Below are 23,399 nucleotides of genomic sequence, written 5' to 3' on the forward strand. Positions count from 1 at the left end.
AGCAAAGCGAAATCAAAAAAGATCCAATAATCTCCACGGTTCAGGGGCCTCCCCATGTTGTTTATAAAATAAGGGGATGCCTCTGGTATCCACCCAGGGGAAAGAAGTCTATGGGTAAAATAGAAAGATGGACATTTACAGATATCCCTTACACAGGAATTTATGATGAAAACATGATAAAATACTATTACATCAATGGCAAAGTAGTACATGCAGACTGTGTGTCACTACATGAGAGGATAAAAAGAGCTAGGAAACCATACTGCCTATGGACGCGAGAGGAAAGATGCAAGGAGTTAAAAATGTGGAATGATTATTATGATAGAATAAAATGTTTATACTGTATATGGAAATTAGATCCAGATTGTGAGGGCCTATACCTTAAAATAGGATGGGGATGGATAATTTTTGGGTGTAAACGCAAGTGGCAGACAATGAGTATAAGATGGTATTAGCTTAGAAAAGAATCTTATATCCTGAGTATCTTATAACTTTAGATTCTAAATAGGAACTATATAAGTAAACTTTATATATAACCTCACACGCTTAAAAGCAAAAGCAGACATTATAAACCATATGCTGTCACATGCCATTTTCCTGTCTAGCACCTAGCATGTAACCTACATCTCTGGCCAAAAGGTTAGGGGAAAGTTAAAGATTAAACATTACAAGGAAGCTGTTCAAAGAAATGATAACATCTGTAATGAGCCAGAATTATACAAAAACTGAAGGGAAAAAACATTGTATCATCCATGATCAAAGAAAATGTTTAAAATTATGTAAAACATAAAAGATATAAAAATAAACACCCTGCCACTTGATGTCAGGAGATACTTCATGCTGACTCTGAGTCTCGTCTCCTCATTCACCGACGCTGTCCTTTCCTTTGTGGTTCCCACCCTGGTTGGAGCTGGACTCCAGCATTGCCCCGTCAATTCTGAATGATAACCTTACTGGGTAGGGGATTGTTGGTTGTAGGTTCTTTCCTTTCAATATATTAAGTATTTCATGCCACTCCCTTCTGGCCTGTAAAGTTTCTGCTAAGAAATCTGCTGATAGCCTTATGGAGTTTCCCTTACAAGTAATTCTTTGCCTCTCTCTAGCTGCTTCAATACCCACTCTTTATCTTAATCTTTGTTATTTTAATTATTTAATGTCTTGGTGTTATCTTCCTGGGGTTCCTTTTGTTAGGGACTCTCTGAGCTTCCAGAGACCTGGAATGAACCTGGGTCTCTATTTGCTTCCCCAGATTGGGGAAGTTTTCAGCTATTACTTCATCAAAGAGACTTTCTACTTCTTTGTCTCTCTCTTCTCCTTTTAGGACCCCTACTATGCAAATATTATTTCATTTGGGGTTACCACACAGCTCTCTTCGCATCTTCTCATTTTTAGAAATTGTTCTCTCTCTTCCTCAGCTTGGTTACTTTCCTGATCTTTAACTTCCATCACACTGATTCTCTCCCCTACTTCCAGCAGTCTACTATGCATTCAATCAATGGTATTTTTCATTTTTGTTATTGTGTTGTTCAGCTGAGTGACTCTTTCTCAAATTTTCTCTTTGTTGAAGTTCTCACTTAATTGAGATCATCAATTCTTCTCCCCAGGTCAGTGAGCATCTTTATGACTGTTACCTTGAAATATTTTTCAAGAATCTCTTTGTTAAAGTTCTCACTTCAATTGAGATCATCAATTCTTCTCCCCAGGTCAGTGAGCATCTTTATGACTGTTACCTTGAAATATTTTTCAAGAATCTCTTTGTTAAAGTTCTCACTTCAATTGAGATCATCAATTCTTCTCCCCAGGTCAGAGAGCATCTTTATGACTGTTACTTTGAAATCTTTTTCAAGAATATTAGTGATCTACATTTCATTTAACCCTTCTTCTAATGTCTTACTGATTCTTCTTTTGGAATATATTCCTCTGCTTTATTTTTCTGGATTTCTATGTTTCTTCCTTTGTATTATATAGAAAGTAACGGCTTTATGAAGTAGGCATCCTGTGGTATCCAGAAGCTCAAAACTCTGCTACCAATGTCTGTTTCTCCTTTGTGGTAGAGCTGCAGCTGGTGTTGGTGCACTGTGGGTGGGACCATCTTTCTGCCTATATGCTGGCGGTGGCTGATCTCTGTTAGCAGAGGCTGACAGCTCACCTGTGTGTGCCCTTTGTGTGTCATGAGATACTTCTGCTGGGATTCGCTGTTGGTGGGGCCACCCTCTGCATGCTGTTCAGCAATGGCAGCTGCTGCTGGGCCAGGCAGGCTGGGGGTGCTGGTGTGCAGGGGAGCAGTCAAGGGTCTGAGCCACTGGTGAGGGAGCTGGAGAATTTATAGAGCTGGCTCCTGCAAATGCCCCAGTAGTTGGGCTGAAGAAGGGCCAAGAAAGTCTGGAAAATATCTTCCTTCCACCTGCCAGTCAGGAAAAGCAGACAGCTGCTGGGTCCAGTGGGCCAGGCAGGTGCACAGGTAAGCACTGCCATGGGGCTAGGTGCCAGCAAGGGAGATGGGATCATTTGGAGCTGGCTCCCATGAGTGCCCAACCAGTGGAGATGATGGAGGTCTGGGGAAGTGTCATCCACCTGTCCTTTCTCCTCCAGAGAGAGTTCTCTCTGACTCTGTCCCCTCTGGCACACTTCTTACTACTGCTAAATCTTTCAAACTGCCACCTCTGTGCTGTGTCTCAGTGGGACCACCAGAGCATTTCAGTCTTCCACAAGTGGCAGGAGTCTCAGCCTCCCCCAGCATTCCATTTCTTCCTTGTGTCCAGCCCTGCTATCACCAAAGCCTGATGCAATGTAGACTTGCGTTCCCAGAGCAGATCTCCAGGGCCAGTAGGCAGGATTCCTGAGTGCCTATTCCCTCCATGCTCTGTTCTTCTCCCTTCTGCTTATGGGATGGAATGGGAAAAGGGCTTCGGTCCTGACTGATCACAGCTCTGTCACTTTACCATTCTCAAGGTGGTCATCTCTGCTTCAGCAGGTATAGACGGTCTGTTCTGCAGTCTTCAGGTAATTTTTAGGGTTAGTTATATTTGCTGTAGGTGCTTCTTTGGTTATGTACATTGAAGGAGGTTTCTGCATTGCCTTCTTACTCCACCATCATTTTTATAGTCCTCATTTTCTTTAGAAGGGAGTGAAAGCTCCTAAAAGTCTCCTCTTCCCCTATCATTCCTGAAAAGGGCCCATATTTGTACCTTTCATGAGTATTTTCAGTTTTCTGCCATTTTAGAATGCCACCATTGATAACAAGTCAAGTCATAGAATTCAAGATACAGCTGTCCTTTTAAATTTTTGTAAAGGCATAAAGATTAGGTATCAGATAAACATATTCCTTAAATATATTCACAGAAATACAGTATGATATACTTGAGACTGCTGGTCTAAAAATCATCTTGTTCAACATAAAAAATAGATCATAACTTACTAAATCAGTTTCTTTTTTTCTTCTTTTCTTTCTTTCTGTTTTTGGCACCTGGTGGGAGAGAAATACAGAAATTGTGACAAAGACTAACATAATTTTTTCTTTGCAAATACTGAGATTTTGCTCAACAGGTAGTAGAGTAAGCAGGTCTTTATTCTTCAAGAGGAAATATGAAGTGCTAGTAAGCAAATGTGAGAAAATTTTAAGTTCAGTAAAACACAGTGCCACAAAAGCAACAGAACAGAAAGATAATTTAGAGATTGTCGTTTTAAACCTCAGTTTCATCCAGAAGCCATGCCATATTAATGTAAATGATTATTTTAATTATTAATTAAATCATTATTAATTTTAAAGGTTGCACTTTCCATATTTTGGCTTTAAAAAATACTCCATCCCAGAGCTAAATATAAAGATTATCATTTGGGACATGGAAAAGCTCTTTTACATACAACATTTCCTAACAGCCACAGTATAGAACAGTCCAAACCTAACCTTTTGAAGTTATAAACAAAGGCAGTATAAAGAATCTTATGCATAATATAAAAACCTTAGATCTATAGAATACAGATCTAGAACAGAAGACCTTTCAAGGATTTAATTAAGTTTGACTACTTCAAAAATTATTTAGAAGGTTAATAAATCTAAACACATATAAACCAGAATAACTGAAAATAAAAAGGGACTTAATGAAAAAAGTATTAATTAATTAGTAGTATCATGATACCTAATAATTTCATGCATAGTATTTCAAATGGGGTACTGAAAGTAAACATATTGATATCTAATCCTGCTGTCTCTTCTGTAGTATGGATTATATAAAAGTTATTTAATAAGGCTGAAGCAAGAATTAAATATCAAATACCTAGTACAATTCCTAGCACTCAATAAATAAAGGTTATTATTACTATCATATAAATTTCCAGAAACATATTTTCCTAAAACCTAACTCACAGAGAAATACAATTGTAGGTCATTATATGAAGGCCTATAGATGATACAATGAATCACATCTGTAATTGCTGGTTTTCAAAAGGAAATTCATGCACCGACCTCTACCAAAGCAACTGCACAGGTTTAGATAATATGTCTAATGAATAATATGACAGAATGGAGCTGTTGGGTCTAAAGTACTGCTAAGTTGACTTGTTCCTATAATGTTTTTCTCAAATACCAGATGTTCCAAATAGACTCTTAAGAAGAATTCATAATTGAATTCTTTTAGAAATCAAAGGAGATCATATTACCTTTATGGGTATACAATCCAAAGTCTTGAATTCATTCATGTATTCATCTAAAAACACTTTAAAAGTGTTGACCCAAACTCTTACTGGAGATTCACTCCAATCACGCTGCTCAAGTCTCATGGTCTTTTCCAGGATCTGTTCAAATAGCGCGTAGAGGTCTTTATATCGTATGCTCTTCCCATCATCTATCTAATAAGCAGTAAGAGAAGAAATGTATGGTTTTATAAAGAGATTCTCTAAATAAAGAAGATTTATATATTTATATTTACACTTATATGTAAATATAGCAGACAAATATACTCAATTTGTATAGATAGTATTTAAAATAAAAATTAGGATCCTGAAATACTTTGGAATGGGCATGCTAATGAGGTCATGTGGTATTTGTAAACTCCCACTCTACTGTGGAATAACTACAGAATAAAACCTGACAAATTTTAGTAAAATACCTAAAAGGCTAAACAATATAATAATTTGAGAAAGTTCTGAGAATCTCTCCAATAAATCTGGCTTTTTAACTATAATTAGCAGTAAAGACTATTTACATCACATCCCTTTTAACGAATTATCTACCTCCCCAAATATGAACCTTGTTTAGATAGTTCCACTCTAAAATTAAAAGAGTGAATACCAAAATCCTTGTTTAATGATACATTAGATAACCTTTATTTTACTATATTTTGCTAAAGAAGAGTGACAGGCCCAGAATAACACTGTTTTCTGTTTTTCTGTTTTCAAAAGGCAAAAAAAATCTTACACTGAGAAAGAAAAAGTAGAGGATACACAAGAAAGGTCTCCTGATTTGTCTTTTTACAATGAATTAGAGATTGAACAAAGAAAAACCAATTAAATATGAATTTTTATTTCATAGAATAAACATGACAATTCAGATACCAATAAAGATTCCATAGATCAAAGCATTAATTATTTTCTATTTCAGCACCAAAAATAAATTTTCTAAAACACTACCAATACCATATGAAAGTATAAGATAAATTTGAAAATGACATAAATTGATATATAGGTATCAGCGAACATAAACTGATCTAATTGCACTGGGAAAAATTGCAAAAATAATTCCACACATGAGAATTAGAAGGTAGAGCTACAGCTAAAAGAATTATGAAATGTCAAAACAGTAGAGAGCCATGGGTTGAAACAGAATCATACTCAGAATATCGAATTCAGTATCTTAAGAAGATTCAATATCCTAAGAGGGGAAAAAAAAAAGTCAAGAAAATTCAAGGAAGCTATTAATCTTGGTTGGTCTGTATGCTTTTCCCTATTTACCCCTAAAACAAAAACAAGGAACTCAAGAGATCTCTGTTTAAACATGGCCTCTATACTATCTTCTATAGCACTGCCGAATTTTTCATACATTGAACTACTGATATCTCCTAACACAGTCCAACTTACCGCCAATGCAGACGAATAAAAGCTGAAGATATTCTGCCGAAATTCTTTCAGGGCTTTTTTAAATACAACATCCACTAGTGTGTCTTTCTTGCTGTCTTCATTTTCTAGGTCATTCATCTGGCAGCAACAGAAATAGTTTTTGTATACAGTCAACTAATTGAAAAGAGGTGAATGCAACAATGGACACATACTTTTTTTTCAGCAATGACTGTCCTAAAATTGCAAGCCACTGCTATGATTTCTGAGTGCCTTCTACTGTTGTATGACTCAATAGTTCTGCTACAAGACAAACATTCCCAAAGTGAGCAATGGCAAGTCTCACCTTTATTTATGGAATCCAATATGACAGTTACAGTAAAATCGAAGTCAACATGAAAGCCTAAATCTTAAGTCCCATCTACCTACCCATCTAACTACGCACATCCTATTATCTGCACCTTTTTAGTAAAGAACAGGCCTTCTAACATCTAACTTACTGCAATATGTACAACCATGATCTCTAGAGGGGCATATCCTCATATACACAAGTATTTTATAAGTCAAAGTGGGCCTAACTTAGCATGCAAAGTATACCTTTTTCAGAAGAAATTCATCCATGCTTTTCAAATCACTGGCGCTTGCTATGATCTGGACAGAATCATTCTGCCAGTACAGAGATTCCAAAGCCACACTGCTGATCTTCACGCTTCTCTTACGCTTTGCCTTCGGAGAAGGCTCTTTGTTCTCTTTGAACTCCTTTCGGCAACTACCAGGTAATTCTGGGCTCAAAGGAGGTGTTGAGTGATACTGAGCTATTTCTACAATTCAAGACAGAACATTAAAAAAAAAAATTTAGTAATAATATTGAAATCTCCATATCCTTTTTTTAATAAGGCACTGAAGGAACATATGAAAATTTCTGAAAAGCAAAGTAACATTGATGTTTGAGCTCAGGCAATTGGATAATAAATCCAGATTGCACTTTTCAATGGGAAATGCTATCATGTATCCAAGTGTGATACTGAAGACCAAAATCCTTGTCTAATGATATATTAGTTAACCTTTATTTTACTATATATCTTGTAAAACTGAAGACTAGATCCCAAAGACCTCAGTCCCAACAAAGAAAAAAAAAATGCTGTTAACTCAGTCATTGCTTTACTGTATCTGTTTGAAAGAACAGTTATATACAAGTCCCCAAAAAAGTGAAATTAGATAATTATTATTTCTTTATTTGGGTCTAAAGCCATAAATACTTCAGTGTTTTATCTGGTGTTAGCCTGGCAACCTGTTAAGCAGCCAGGTAACTCAACTGGCTCACTTCTACTTAGGTCTCTAGTATTTAGGATTTCCTTATACATCTCCCAAATAACTGTCTGAATTAGCTTTGTATATAATATTAGAAAGCACAGCAAATTTTCTCTTGTGATTGTTTACCAAAGAAGTTGGATTCCATGTAAGTCCCTTTAATCTAGAACTACACTGGGTTTGCCAAAGCCCTATGTAGGACTTTGTTGCGCCACATGTATTCATTCAATTTATCATCTGTCCAAAGGTATGTCCTCATTTCATCTAATGGCCAATTCTGATAATCAAGAGAAAAAGTAGCCTCCTATATGCTAAACGCCATTTCAGGCAGAAAATGAGACAAACCCAATCTCTAATATGAGACCAGAATAAAAATTTTGAAGACACAGGATACAAGTATATTCAAATTGGTTTCAACTGATTTTAATTCCATTATATAACCTAGATATATAAGTATTTCATTTAGCAAAGTCAATCTTTCTTATAATAAATAAGTTACTAAATAAACTGTCCATAATTCCATTTTAGCATTAAAAACAGGGGCTACCTTGATAGATTTCTAACCAAAGATAAAGTTACAATCTAATTTTTATAAACATATCCTTATAAAGCAAACACACAATGAAGTATGCTAATAATATATGCTTCAATTACAGAGCTTTACACCTCCTTGCTGGGAATTAGCAACGAAGAATACAACTGTGAAAAATGAAAAATTTAGAATGACTACTGTAAAACAGATACACGTAATTGATCTTCTTAGTAATATAATAGTAAGGATCTCCAAGTTTTCCAAGCTGAACTTACAGTATTCCTTAACTTGTTATTGGTATTATCCATATCAGTTTGCCAACTGAAAGGAGCAAAACCACAAGACACAAAAACAGGGCTCTAACTACATGTCTATCATTTTTAGCTCTGACACAGGTATCTCTGCTCAGACTCATCCATTCCTATGTGAAGCCTGATGAGCTTTCCTCCTTGTCTCTTTATCTTATCCTAGATAAGAGTTTTGTTTGCTTATTGTAACTGGGTCTGTTTTATCTTTACTTAAGAAATAATAAGTTTCCTCCACTTTCTATTTTATTCAATAATGGTATGTCTGTCACTCACTCATTACCACATACCCACCTCTTATGTATATAGCTGTTGAAAATACAGTAAAAATCTTTACATAGTAATTAACAATTCTCATTCATGCTTGAGCAAAGGGCTTGGAAAAAATGGGGTAAACTAATACTGGGATTATTAGAATCCTTGGAAATTAGTAATTCTGATATTTAGAAGGCAAATTTTCTCAACAGATGAACTAACTGCTGGGTACTTACAAATGTGCTATGACTGATGCCCCAAAAGTTAAAACAGCTACCATCATAAAGTCCCAGGTACTGACAGTAGGTACTTAATACATAGCATAGTGGTTAAGAAATGTGGACTCTGGAGCTAGATTGCCCGGATTCAAATCTCAGCTCTGCCAATTACTTGTTTGTGTATAACCAAGTAACTTCCCTGCACCTCAGTTTTCTCATCTATAAATTGAGAATAAAAATCATACCATTCTCAAAAAACTGTTGTGAAAATCAGCTGAATCAATACATACAATGTGCTTAGTACAGTGCCTTGCATGTAGTAGGCATCAAATATTAGCAGCTGTTACTACTTTTTATGAATACATTTTGTTAAGTGAATAAGTAAAGGCCACATTTTTACACTTTAGGAAACCTGAGACTAACCAAAGGTCCACAATCATTCCTGAAGTTGTTGCTACACCATTTTGTACCACATTCCTTGAAACTTCTCTTACAGACACAAAGTGATTTTATTAATAATATCTTTTAGTTAAGGAAGGACTTAGCATCCTCATCCTATCTCATTAGACTATCTAGACAAGAAGATTGTCATTAAATATAGTAGAAGAATAGCAAACTTTCAGAAAGAGTAAACGGAAATGATGAAGACAATCTCCACCCTTTATCCATTTTTACCATCTGGAAATGGATGAGCTGGAATCCTATCTGAGGCGGCAAAGAATGCTGAGCTCTCTGACTGCGCAGCAGGTTTCACTCTGGTGGTCTTCTTCTCCCCTTGTTTCCCTTTGGTCCAGAATCTCATCCTTGCTCTCTGAGGTCTGTTTTTTTAAAATAAAAGTAAAAATGGAAATCAGCATATTCCAGTGACAATAGTCGTACATCACTTTAAGCTTTCGTGTGTATTCCTCAATTTAACTTTCACACCTAAGTTTAACCATACTGAATCTTCATTTTCACATTTAAACTTCAACTGGAAGGTAGTTTCCTCATTTTTAATACAAAATTACATTTTGGCCCAGAGACGTTAAATAATTCTCTAAAATAAAATAGCTACAAAGCAGTGGAACTAGGATGCCAACTCAGGTTTTCTGATTCCTGAACTGGTATCTTTTCATCTTGCCCTCCTCCCAGCTTGTATTTAGTATATAGACAATAACAAAGAAAATACATTTAAAGAAATCACTAATATCCCATCACTCTAAAATACACTGATTACTTCCTAAAATTTCTTTCCCATCTCTATCCATAAGAATACCCATTTTTACATCACTGTAATCATGATGTAGATACAATTTTAAATCTTTACATTTACCATTATACAATAAAGGTTTTGATGCTGTTATTTTATATTCATGAGTTATCAATGTTTTGTAAACATTAGTTAACACTTTCAAGGATACACAGCCAGTGAGTGACAAGGTCAAGAATCTCACCTTTTATGGTATACTGTCTCATTCTTAGTGCTATATACCCTCTCCCATCATATAAATCAAGGGAATCCTTAAGATAATAACATCAGCTTACATTTACTGACCATAAATCAAATTCTAACACTGCACTATGGGATTTATTTGTTCCTCTGTATGTTTATTCAGGAAAAAAAAAAATTAAGCATCTACCAGAAGCCAGACACAATGTCACACATACAATATGCCTAACATTCACAACTATCAAGATAAATAGGTATTATTTTCCATACTTCACAAAACATAACCAAAATGAGGCTCAAAGAGCAGATGGAGCTGCAATGTCATATCTATCTGGTTTTGAAGCCCATGTTCTTTTTCTCTTTGTTCTTTTTTATTTAAATAAACATATTACTAAATTTAAACATCCACATAGTATAGAGAAATAGTTCTACAAGGATTATTACAAATGACAGCATATTTGTCATTCTAAGTTCCTCTTCTGCTCTCTAGAGATAACCCTCTGAATCAACTTAATTTATTCCTTTACTATTTAACATACTTAATACTGCTATTATATTAGTGCCCATAGATAATGATTAAGCATGTTCCACTACTCCTGTTCTACACCCTCCACAAACACAACTGTGCCCCAATAAAATAATATCGTAATTTCAGTTAGACCAATATACAGCATTTTCTTTTAGTAATATTCACTATTTCTATTATGTAAGTCATATACACAACTAAGGCATATAGTTCCCTGCATAACCTATGTTTTTCTAGAGTTAATGAGTGTTTTGTTTTACATTTGCTCACTTTTCTACATACATTGTATATCCAAGCATTTCCCTATTTGTGTGTGTCTCCTCTCAACAGGCACAAACACAGTAGGAGCTCCAACAGTTTCATATTATTGAAGAAATCTCTCCCCAGGGCCTTCTTACCTGCCCCAGTATGGCGTGGTTTTTATTCAGTCTGTGCTATGCAATTATCATTTGAAGAAGTCCTTCATCATCATAATGGAGATTCCTTCTATCTCTATTTTACATCGGCATATCTTTTGGTATGGGTCTATTTTCAGCCATTGCTTTGGGCACTCAGTAGGCCCTTTCCAACTAGAAGCTCATGTTCTTCAATTCTGTGAAATTTATTTTAATTACTTTATTAATAATTTTCTTCTCTACACTTCGTTGTTTGTTTCTAGAGCTCCTACCAGTAGGCCACTGGATCACCTAAACTGCTCCTCTAATTTAATCTTTTCTTGTCTCTTCCATTTCTCTTTTTAATCAACTTTCTGAGATATGTTCTCAATTTTCAGATTCTTCTGACTTGTTTCTTTATGCAAATTTTTAATTTTCAAAAGCTCTGTTTATTATGAATGTTTCACCTTTATACACTGTTTCCACGGATGCAGTTATATTTACTTACACAGGAGGTTTTCTGATAGTTGTATTTGTCTATCTTCAAATTTTCATTCCACTACACAGCTTATTTCTTCCAAGTTGTATTATATCCTTTAGTTTAAGTCTCTTTCATTATTAGAAATGAGTGGTGGTCAAAAGTAGGGCTTTTTAAAAAAAGTGCTGTTTGGAAGCTCTAGTGTACATTGATGGGGATTCCAAACTGTTGTTTTCTTTCTTTTTTTTTTATTAAAGTATCATTGATATACAATCTTAAAATGGTTTCACATAAACAACACAGTAGTTAAAACATTCACCCATACTATCAAGTTCTCACCCCCTCTGTTGCAGTCACTGTCTATCAAAGTAGTAAGATGTTACAGAATCACTAGTTGTCTTCTCCATGCCGTACTGCCTCCCCGTGACCTACCTGTATTGTGATTGCGAATTATACTGCCATTTAGTACCATTCTCCCTCCCTAATTCCTCCCCTTTGGTAACCACTAGACTCTTCTCGGTGTCTGATTCTACTGCTATTTTGTTCATTCCATTTCTTTGTTTTTATACTCCAGATGTAAGTGGGATCATTTGGTATTTGTCTTTTTTTGCCTGGCTTATTTCACTAAGCATAAAACCCTCTAGTTCCATACATGTTGTTGCAAATGGGAGGATTTCTGTGCTTTTTATAGCTGAATAATATTCCACTGTGTATATGTACCACATCAGTATCCATTCATCCATTGATGGACACTTGGGTTGATTCCATATACTGGCTATTGCAAATAGTGCTGTGATAAACATAGGGGTGCATATGTCTTTTTGAATCAGGAATCTTGCTTTCCTCAGGTAAATTCTTAGGAGTGGAATTCCTGAGTCAAATGGTATTTCTATTTTTAGTTTTTTGAGGAACCTCCATTATTGCTTTCCACAACAACTGAACCAACGTAAATTCCCAACAACAGTGTAAAGGGTTCCCCTTTCTCCACTTCCTTGCATTTGTTGTTTCTTCTCTTTTGGATATTGGAAATCCTAACTGGTGTGAGATGATATCTCATTGTGATTTTAATTTGCATTTCCCTGATGATTAGCAATGAGGAACATTTTTTTTATGTGCCTGTTGGTCATCTGTATTTCTTCTTTGGAGAAGTGGTTGCTCAGACTCTCTGACCATTTTTTAATCAGATTATTTTCTGGATGTTGAGATGTATGAGTTCTTTATATATTCTAGATGATAACCCCTTGTCAGATAAATTGTTACAAACATATTCTCCAATACTATAGGATGCCTTTTTGATCTGCTTGATGATGTCCTTTGCTGTACAGAAGTTTTTAGATTTATGTAGTCCCATTTGTTCATTTTTTACTTTGTATCCCTTGTCCGAGGAGATGTGTTCAGGAAAAAGTTGCTCGGATTTATATTCTGAAGGTTTTTGCCTATGTTTTCTTCTAAGAGTTTTACAGTTTCATGACTTACGTTTAGGTCTTTGATCAGCTTTGAGTTTACTTTTGTGTACAGAGTTAGACAATAATAGAGTTTCATTCTCTTACATGTAGTTGTCCAGTTTTCCCAACACTAGTTGTTGAAGGGGCTATCTTTTCCCCAGTGTATATTCATGGCTCCCTTATCATATATTAACTGACCATACATGTGTGGATTTATATCTGGGTTCTCTATTCTGTTCCACTTAATTTATGGGTCTGTTCTCATGCCAGTATCAAATTGTTTTTATTATTGTGGCTTTGCAGAAGAGCTTGAAGTTGGGAAGCATAAGTCCCTCAGCTTTGTTCTTCTTTCTCAGGCTTTCTTGGCTATTCAGGGTCTTTTGTCATTCCATGTGAATTTTAGAACTATTTGTTCTAGTTTATTGAAGAATGCTATTGGTATTTTAATAGGGATTGAATTGAATATGTAGACTGCTGTAAGCAGGATGGCCATTTTAACAATTTTAATTCTTCCTATCCATGAGCAAGGGATAGACTTCCATTTATTGGTGTCCTCTTTAATTTCTCTCATGACTGTCTGTGGTTTTTTTGATGCAATTATAAATGGAGTTCCTTTACTGATTTCTCTTTCTGATAATTCATTGTTAATATATAGGAATGCAACAGAGTTCTGTGTATTAATTTTGTATCCTGCAACTGTGCTGAATAAAGTTATTAGTACTAATAGTTTTTTTGGTGGAGCCCTTAGGGTTAAGAATTTTCTGTTTCTTCCTGGGTCAGTCTTGGAAGGTTGTACTCTTCCAGAGTGGTTGTCCATTTCTTCTAAGTTGCCAATTTGTTAGCATATAATTTTTCATAGTATTCTCTCATAATTCTTTGTATTTCTGTGGTGTCTGTAGGGATTTTTCCTTTCTCATTTCTGATTGTTTATATGGGTATACTCTCCTTCTTTCTTGATAAGTCTGGCTAGAGGTTTATCTATTTTGATTACTTTGGGTTGATCTACTTTGATTCCCAAAGAACCAGCTCTTGCTTTCATTGATTCTATTGTTTTATTTTTCTCAATGTTATTTATTTTTGCTGTGATCTTTATTATGTCCCTCCTTCTATTGACTTTGGGCCTCATTTGTTCTTCTTTCTCCAGTTTCTTAATTGTGAGTTTAGACTGTTCATTTGGGATTGTTCTTATTTCTTGAGGTAATCCTGTATTGCTATGTACTTTCCTCTTAGAACTGCCTTTGCTGCATCCCAAAGGTTTTGGGCTGTTGAGTTGTTGTTTTCATTTGTCTCCATATATTGCCTGATTTCTGTTTTTATTTGGTCATTGATCCACTGATTATTTAGGAGCATGCTGTTAAGCCTCCATATTTCTAGTTTCATACCTTTGTGGTCTGAGAAGCTGGTTGGTACAATTTCAATCTTTTGAATGTATTGAGGCTCTTTTTATGGACTACTGTGTTGTCTATTCTGGGAAATGCCCCATGTACATGTGAGAATATGTACCCTGCTGCTTTTGGGTGGAATGTTTTTTACATACCTGTTAGGTCCATCTGGTCTAATATATTGCTCAGTGCCTCTGTTTCCTTACTATTTTCTGTCTGGCAGATCTGTCTATTGGTGTGAGTGGTATGATAAAGTCTCCTAAAATGAATGTATTGCATTCTCCTCCCCCCTTTAATTCTGTTAGTATTTTTTTCACATATTTAGGTGTTCCTATATTGGGTGCATAGATATTTATAATGGTTATATCCTCTTGATGGACTGAGCTCTTTATTATTATGTAAGGCCCTTCTTTGTTTCTCGTTACTTTCTTTGTTTTGAAATTTATTTAGTCTGATATAAGTACTGCCACTCCTGCTTTTTTCTCCCTATTATCTGCGTGAAATATCTTTTTCCATCCCTTCACTTTTAGTCTATGTATGTCTTTGGGTTTGAAATGAGTCTCATGTAGGCACCATATAGATAGGTCTTGTTTTTCTATCCATTCTGCCACTCTATGTCTTTTGATTGGTGCATTCAGTACATTTACATTTAAGGTGATTATCGATAGCTATGTACTTATTGCCATCATAGTCTTTAAATTTGTAATAATCAAAGGCTCAAGGATAACTTCCTTACTATCTAACAGTCTATCTTCAATCACTGATTACTCTATTTCAAGCACAACCTGAAGTTACTTTTTTCCCTCTCCTTCTTCCTCCTCATCTATACTTTATGTATTAGGCGTCATATTCTGCACTCTTTCTGTACCCTTTGACTAACCTTCTGAGTAGCTGATTTAATTTCATATTTGCATATTAATTAATTGTTCCACTACCTTTACTGTGGGTTTATTTTCTCTGGCGACAGCTATTTAGCCTTAGAAGCACTTCCATCTAGAACAGTCCTTCTAACAGATCCTGTAGGAATGGTTTAGTGGTGGTGAATGCCCTCAACTTTTGCTTATCTGGAAACCATTTAATCCCTGCTTCAAATTTAAATGATAATCTTGCCAGGTAAAGTATTCTTGGTTGAAGGCCCTTCTGTTTCATTACATTATATACATCACGCCACTCTCTTCGGCCTTGTAAGGTTACTGCTGAAAAGTCTGCTGATAGCCCTATGGGCTTTCCTTTTATACTGATCTTTATTCTCTCTCTGGCTGCTTTCCATACTCTCTTTGTCCTTGATCTTTGCCATTGTAATTATGTCTTGGTGTTGTCTTCCTAGGGTTCCTTTTGTTGTGGGATCTTCGTACTTCCATGACCTGAGTGTCTTTTCCTTCCTCAGACTGGGGAAGTTTTCAACAGTTATTCCTCAGACACTTCCTATCCCTTTTCTCTCTCTTCTTCTGGTACCCCTATAATGCAAATATTGTTGTTTGGTTTGGTCACACAGCTCTTATTATTCTTTTATTTCTAGAGCTCCTTTTTTCTCTCTGTTCCTCAGTTTGTTTTCCTGTTCTCTGATTTATATTTCATTTACCTTCTCCTCTACATCATCTAATCTACTTTTAAATCCCTCCATTGTATGTTTCATTTCAGATACTGTATTTTTCAACTGAGTGGTTCTTTTTCAGGACTTCTATGTGTTGAAGTCCTCCCTGAGACCTTGAATACTTTTTTGCAAATCTGTGAATATGTTTATGACTTTTACTTTGAAATCTTTATGAAGAAGATTGGTGATTTCAGTTTCACTAAACCCTCTTCCTGGTGTGGTTTTTTTTGCAATTTTGTTTGGACCAAATTCTTCTGCCTCTTCATTTTTTTTTTTTGTTTGTTTCCTATGGAGTAATAGCTTGGTGTAGGAGGCACCCTCTAGTGCCAAGAAGTTCAATTTCCTATGCAGGAGCACCAGCTGTTGGCACGCAGTGGGTGTGACACCTTTCCTTCTTGTACTGATCTGACTTCAGGAGGGCTGTGTTGGCCATCAGTTGATCACACAAGCAGGGAGAATACTCAGGGCTGCACTGCTGAACCTACCAGTGGGAGGAGCTGCTCTCCCTCTGACCAACCACAATGGTGGGAGTGACTGGTGCACAGGACCAGCACCTGCCAGGAAGAAAGAGCTCAGCTGGGAGGGTTTCCTGCCTTGGCTGTAATGCTTGCCTTCACTTCCAGGTCAAGTGGGCTGTGTACAGACAAAACCTCGGTGCTGAGCCGCTGGAGCGGCCTACCACAAGGGTGGGGGCACTAGGTGAGCATGACTCGTGTCAGCCAGGAGGAAGGAGCGGCTGGCTGAGCACGACAGAGATAAGCCTCTGGGCCCCATTGCTAGCCAGGGATATTTAGCATATGAAGCTCCTGAGGTGAGTGGGCCAGGCAGGTGTTGTCTACCTGCCCTTTCTCCTGAGCAGAGAGTTCAGTGTAATCTTTGCCCCTCTAGAGCCCCTCTCACTGCTGGAAGTCCTTCAAACTGCCTATTTTTCTTTTGTCTCAGGTAGTGCATACCTGTTCTTCACAAGTGGCTGGAATCTCACCCTCTCCAAGTGTTCTTCCTGTCATTGCTTTCCAGCCCCACTAATCTCCAGAGCACCATGTAATGTGGGTTCATCATTCCAGAACAGATCTCCAGGGGCAGGTGTTCAGTAGTCCTGGGCTTCTACTCCCTCCCTGCTCCACTTCTCTTCTGTCCACCTTCGGGCTGGGGTGGAGGGAGGGCTTGGGCCCTGCCAGATTGTGGCTTTGCCACCTTACCCTTTTCTGTGAGGTCTTTTCTTCCCCAGATGTAGAAAGTCTGTTCTGCAGTCTTCAGGTCATTTTCAGGTTTAGCTGTATTTGCTGTATTTTCATGTTTTATGTGATTTTGGAAGAAATTTCCTGCTTTGCCTCTTACACTGCCATCTTTTTTCCCAGAATCAGTTGTTGTTTCTTTCTTTGTAGGGTTACCTGACTGGTCGGTTTTATGAGAGGAGCCCCTGATACCAATATCTTTAAGTCTTTCTCCTTGAGGGTTGGACAAAAGTCAAAGACTCTTTGGACCATCTACTTAGCAGGTATGTGAAATGTGGAAGCTGAGCAGAGGAAAAAAGCTGGGGGAATCTTAACATTCAGTAATGTTAATATTCATTAAATCTTCTGTTCTAAATGGAAGTCCTCAACTTGTAACCTCAAGTGTAAAGATCTTCTATTTCATCTTTTCCAGATAATAAATCTGTTTTCTTCTAGGACTGGGGAAATCAATCAGATGTTTCTTTCTCAACTCTAACTGTCTGGGTTAGAATTTAGCTTTCTCCTATCTATTAAGATATTTTAATTTTGCATATGCATATTTACTTTTTGCATTCCTTTGTTTTATTATTGTTGTTTCCTATTCTTTTGCTGTTCCTACTGTTTTTTTATCCTATATAGGTTTTGTCATTTTAGCAGTTTTGGAGAAGGAAGTAGAAATTAAATTTATATATTAAATCTGCTATCTCCAGCTGCCACTATGGTTAATTCATGTATCCCAAAACTTGATTTCCAGTATAATCTGCTCTGTATTTGGGTGACCTTGCATTATTTCTCTACAGTCATTGAGGAAGCGGTCCTTAATTTAGAGTTATAAACCAGATAAATTTCAGCATGATCTTCAAGTGTACAGTGAGGGCCCAATTCCAATTACATTATATAACACAACAAGGGACAAAGATATTTACTTGACAAATAAAAATTCCATATACCCTCTTAAAAACAAAAACAGAATTATTTTCTGAAAGTCTTTTACAGTTCCATTTGTAAAACACTTAGCTCAGACAGCATCCAAATTCAAAGCTGGAAAATATTTTCAATCTTAACTGATCTAATCTCTTGTTTCATGACAAAGCAAAATCACAAGTCATGTAATGATTTAAAGACTTTGCCCAAAATCACACTGCTAAATATATAGAAAGATAAAGTTCATTATATATATATCTGAACTATTATGTGCCTATCACACAATACATACTTAATACTTGTTGAAAAAATAGATAAATTTCAAAACCAGCTGCTCTATCAATTATGCTTTTAAAAAGAGGCTCAGTATTTAATTATGGTCAATTAGTAAATAAGATTTTATTACTCCTATTAACTCTCAGTGTATAATTTATACCTTATATCTGAATCTGAAGCCTTCTGTCTCACTGCCAACTTTGTAATTTCTCCTTGAGACATAGTCTTATGAAGCTTTGCTTCTTCATCAACTGAAGAAAATCGTTGTGATGTCTGTAATAATTACATATATGAAAGACATTAAAACCAAGCAACTATATTGTACCACTGTAATTAAAATTCAGGTTGTGGAATTATTTGAGAATTAAACCTATTAGAAATACACAAAAATATATTCATATTATTCAGTGATTCACTGAAACAAAAAACCTATTAAAAAAACTCTATTAACTTCTTACAGTAATCTGAAGAAAAAAGAACTTGAGGCAATGAAAATACTGAATAGGACCTATAAGTTCATGTTTCCTGATGATTTCATAAAGAATATTAAGTGGAAAGAAAGGTAAGAAAAAAGTCAAAACCATCTGTAGATACAGACAATAGACCTAGTATCTGATAAATCTAGGATGCTAAGTATTGTCTTTCATTTCTTCCTACAAGGTGATAGTTTTATTTGACCTTTCATTTGTCCCTACAAGGTGATAACTATTTTTATGGCTTAACTTGCTATTATCAGTTATTCTATCCAGAAAAGGATTTAAAAGACTTAGAAAAAAGGAAGCTAAGACAAATTAAAGGACCAAAAAACGAGACAGTTATCACCACAGTCTAACTTAAAATAACGAACTTACACGTCTGTCAAACTAGAACCTGAATTTCATACAGTAAATCATGTTCCATTTGTTTATGTGCCCCTTTAAAGACAATCCAGTTCAGAGAAGAGAATTTCTTGTTACTTACCTAAATCACATCCTAATATATCATTTCTCTATACCTCTAATTTTTTTTAAGTCTTCTGGTCTGGTTGGATATGGCCTTATTAACAGAAATAGAAAATCCCTCAAATTGTTAAAATTTAAAGACAAAGCTTCTTCTTCTGGCCAAGATGGAAAAACAGGGCCCTGTTTTATCCTCTTGCTTGAAAACAACCAAAATCAAAACCAAACAAAATAAAAAATCCAGACAAAAACATATGAAAGGGCAGTTATCAAACTGATAGACAGTTATCCCTGAGAGATGGGAAACAAAGGAAGTGAGTCCTACCATCTGTCCCAGCTACGGCCTTGAGATAGTTTCAAGGCTGTGAGAGAGTGGGGGGAATCGAGGTGAACCTCTGCAGACTAAGTTGAACAGATGAAAGTAAAAGTCCAAGAGACCCACCTGACTAGAGACTAAAAGACGAGTACTAAAGAGGATCGAAATGCACAAAGAAAATAACTCTGGAGATCTTGAAAGGGTCTGCACTGAATATTTAGCTGAGTAGTAATGAACATTTCTGTGTTAGACAACACCCAAAACCAGGAAAAGGACAATCTGAAATTATTAAAGATAATACTTGAAGGATGGCGGTGTGAGAGGTGAGACAGAGGCCTCCTCCTAAAACCGCACATAATACGAAAATATAATTAATACAACTAATCCTGAAAGAGCAACAGGAAAAAGGACTGCGCCAGACTGCATACACGTGGAGAAAAGAATAGACCTCATGGAACAGGGTAACGTACCAAAGCTGTGGCCTGGCAGAAAACAAGCCCTTCCTCCACCACAGCTTAACAGCAGGAGGAAGAGAAACAGAGCGGGGAGGGAGCGGAGGCCTAGGACTGCTGAACACTCAAGCCCTGGAGATCTGCTCTGGAAGCACAAACCTACAATGCACGGCACACTGGAGAATAATGGGGTTGGAAAGCTGAGACAGGCAGAATACCTGGAGCGAATGAGATTCTAGCCACTGGTGGAAAACAGGGATCCATATCCGACTACTCAGGAACAAAAGAAAGGCAGGCAGTCTGAGAGACTTCCTAACAGCGAGAGAGCTGCTAAAGGGGCGAGGATTGCACAGAGCTTACTGCTCAGGGGAAAGGGCAGGTAAACAAAATTTTCCGGGTGCACTTTGCCCACCAGGTTGGGAACTTTGACAATCTTCAGGTGCTCCAGCCAAGGCCCGACTGCATGATATGCAGCCTGCTGCGCCTTCCTCCCAGCCAGACCGCACCAGGCTCATAAACCAGCAAACCCTGCCCTGGTGTTAGGCAAGCCAGAGGGAAGCCCCACTTACAGCAGCTAAAAATGCAAAGCATAGAGGCTTATACCTGTGTGCTCGGCCCACTGGTTCTGGCAGTGGAGACAGGCATAGCAGCCAGGAAGCAGGAAACAGCTCTTTCCTCCCCCCAGGCACCAACACTGCTACCCTGAGACCCCCAACATTCCTTCAGGGGATGAGCAGCTCCAGAGAATAGAGCTTCTGTGCACTAGAGGGTGCCACATACAATATGAAACGTCAAAGGAACCTGGTTCAAAGCAAAATCATAAATACACTATAGGAAGAGTCAAATGGAAATGACCTCGTGCATCTTTCTGAACGAGATTTCAAAATAAAAATCATAAACATGCTCATGGAGGTACAGAAAAATATTCAAGAATTAAGGAACGAATTCTGGTTGGAGATCCAATCATTATGGAATACAATATCAGAAATGAAACATAGAATGTAAGTTTTAAAAAGCAGATTAGATATGGTGGAGGAGACAATAAATGAGATAGAAATCAGAGAACAGGAATAAAAGAGGCTGAGGCACAGAGAGAAAAAAGGATCTCTAAGAATGAAAGAATATTGAGAGAACTGTGACCAAACCAACTGGAACAATATTTATATTACAGAGGTACCAGAAGAAGAAGAAAGAGAGAAAGGGATAGAAAGTGTCTTTGAGGACGTAACTGCTGAAAACTTCCACAATCTGGGGAAGAAGATAGTCTTTCAGGCCATGGCGGAGGCACAGATCTCCCAACACAAGGGACCCAAGTAAGAAAACACCAAGATATATAATTAAAATGGTAAAGATCAAGGATAAGGACAGACTATTAAAAGCAGCCAGAGAGAGAAATAAGATCACATACAAAGAAAACCCAAAGGCTATCATCAGACTTCTCAGCAGAAAACATACAGTCCAAAAGGAAATGGCATGATGTATTTAATGCAATGAAAGAAAAGGGCCATGAACCAAGAATATTTTATCTGGCAAGATTATCATTTAAATTTGAAGGAGGGATTAAACAATTTCCAGATAAGCAAAAGCTGAGAGACTTTACCTCCCACAAACCATCGGTACAGTGTATTTTGGTGGGATTGCTATAGATGGAAGTGTTCCTATGGTTTAATAGCTGTCACCAGGGGTAATAAAACCACTGTAAAGAAAGTAGAACAATTAATTACAAAGAAAATTCAAAATTAAACCAACTACCCCCAAAGTCAATCAAGGGATAGAAAAAGAGCACAGAATATGATACGTAATATATAAAGAATGGAGGAGGAAGAAAAAGGAGGAGAAAAAAAGAACCTTTAGATTGTGTTTGTAACAGCATAATAAGTGAGTTAAGTTGGACTCTTAGATAGTAAGGAACTTAACCGTACACCTTTGGTAACCAAGAATCTAAAGCCTGCAATGGCAATAAGTACATACCTATCAATAATCACCCTAAATGTAAATGGTCTGAATGCACCAACCAAAAGATACAGAGTCAATGAATGGATAAAAAACAAGACCCATGTATATGCTGCCTACAAGAGATTCACTTCAAACCCGAAGACATACACAGACTAAAAGTGAAAGAATGGAAAAAGATATTTCATACAAATAATAGGGAGAAAAATGAAGGAGTTGCAGTACTTGTATCAGACAAAAGAGGCATCAAAACAAAGAAAGTCACAAGACACAAAGAAGGACATTACATAATGATAAAGGGGTCAATCCACCAAGAAGATATAACCATTATAAATATCTATGCACCCAACACAGGAGCACCTACATATGTGAAACAAATATTAACTGAATTAAAAGGGGAAATAGAATGCAATGCATTCATTCTAGGAGACTTCAACACTCCACTCACTCCAAAGGACAGATCAACCAGACAAAACAGAAGCAAGGAGACAGAGCCTCTGAACAACACATTAGAACAGATGGACTTAACAGGCATCTACAGAACTCTACACCAAAAACAGCATAATACACATTCTTCTCAAGTGCACTTGGAACATTTTCAAGAACAGATCATATACTAGACCACAAAAAGAGCCTCACTAAATTCAAAAACATTGAAATTGTACCAACCAGCTTCTCAGAGCACAAAGGTATGAAACTAGAAATAAATTCCACAAAGAAAATGAAAAATTCCACAAACACATGGAGGCTTCACAACATGCTCCTAAATAATCTATGGATCAATTACCAAAGAAAAACAGATATCAAGCAATATATGGAGGCAAATGACAACAATAATTCAAAACTGCAAAATTTGTGGGATGCAGCGAAGGCTGTGCTAAGAGGAAAGCATATTGCAGTAAAGGCCTACCTCAGAAAAGAAGAATAATCCCATATGAACAGTCTAAACTCACAATTAACAAAACTAGAAAAAGAACAAATTAGGTCCAAAGTCAGTGGAAGGAGGGACATAACAAAGATTAGAGCAGAACTAAATAAAATCGTGATGAATAAAACAATAGAAAGAATCAATGAAAGCAAGAGCTGGTTCTTCAAGAAAATAAACAAAACAGATAAACCCCTAGTACAGACTTTTTAAGAAAAATATAGATTCTACACACATAAACAGAATCACAAATGAGAAAGGAAAAATCACTACTGACACCACAGAAATACAAAGAATTATGAGAGAATACTATGAAAAATTATATACTAACAAACTGGATAACCTAGAACAAATGAAATACTTCCTAGAAAAATACAACCTTCCAAGGCTGACACAGAAAGAAACAGAAAATCTGAATAGACCAATTACCAGCAATGAAATTCAACTGGTAATCAAAAAACTACCTATGAACAAATTTCTGGACGAGATAGCTTCACCAGT

At 36.6% G+C, this 23,399-nt stretch overlaps 1 protein-coding gene across 9 annotated transcripts in view; it reads right to left on the reverse strand.

The window, feature by feature from the left end:
* MYO9A (myosin IXA) overlaps positions 1-23,399 on the reverse strand; it is a 365,019-nt gene that overhangs the window by 69,830 nt on the left and 271,790 nt on the right. For all 9 annotated transcript variants that reach the window (XM_073212119.1, XM_073212118.1, XM_073212123.1 and 6 more), the window contains 6 exons: positions 18,475-18,587; positions 9,348-9,490; positions 6,649-6,872; positions 6,076-6,192; positions 4,660-4,848; positions 3,419-3,466 (listed from right to left, as the gene is read on the reverse strand). In XM_073212119.1, the coding sequence (XP_073068220.1) occupies positions 3,419-3,466; positions 4,660-4,848; positions 6,076-6,192; positions 6,649-6,872; positions 9,348-9,490; positions 18,475-18,587 (834 nt within the window). The remainder of the gene's footprint in view (positions 1-3,418; positions 3,467-4,659; positions 4,849-6,075; positions 6,193-6,648; positions 6,873-9,347; positions 9,491-18,474; positions 18,588-23,399) is intronic.

This window comes from Manis javanica, chromosome 8 (genome assembly GCF_040802235.1).
Source record: "Manis javanica isolate MJ-LG chromosome 8, MJ_LKY, whole genome shotgun sequence".
Classification (NCBI taxonomy): Eukaryota; Metazoa; Chordata; class Mammalia; order Pholidota; family Manidae; genus Manis; species Manis javanica.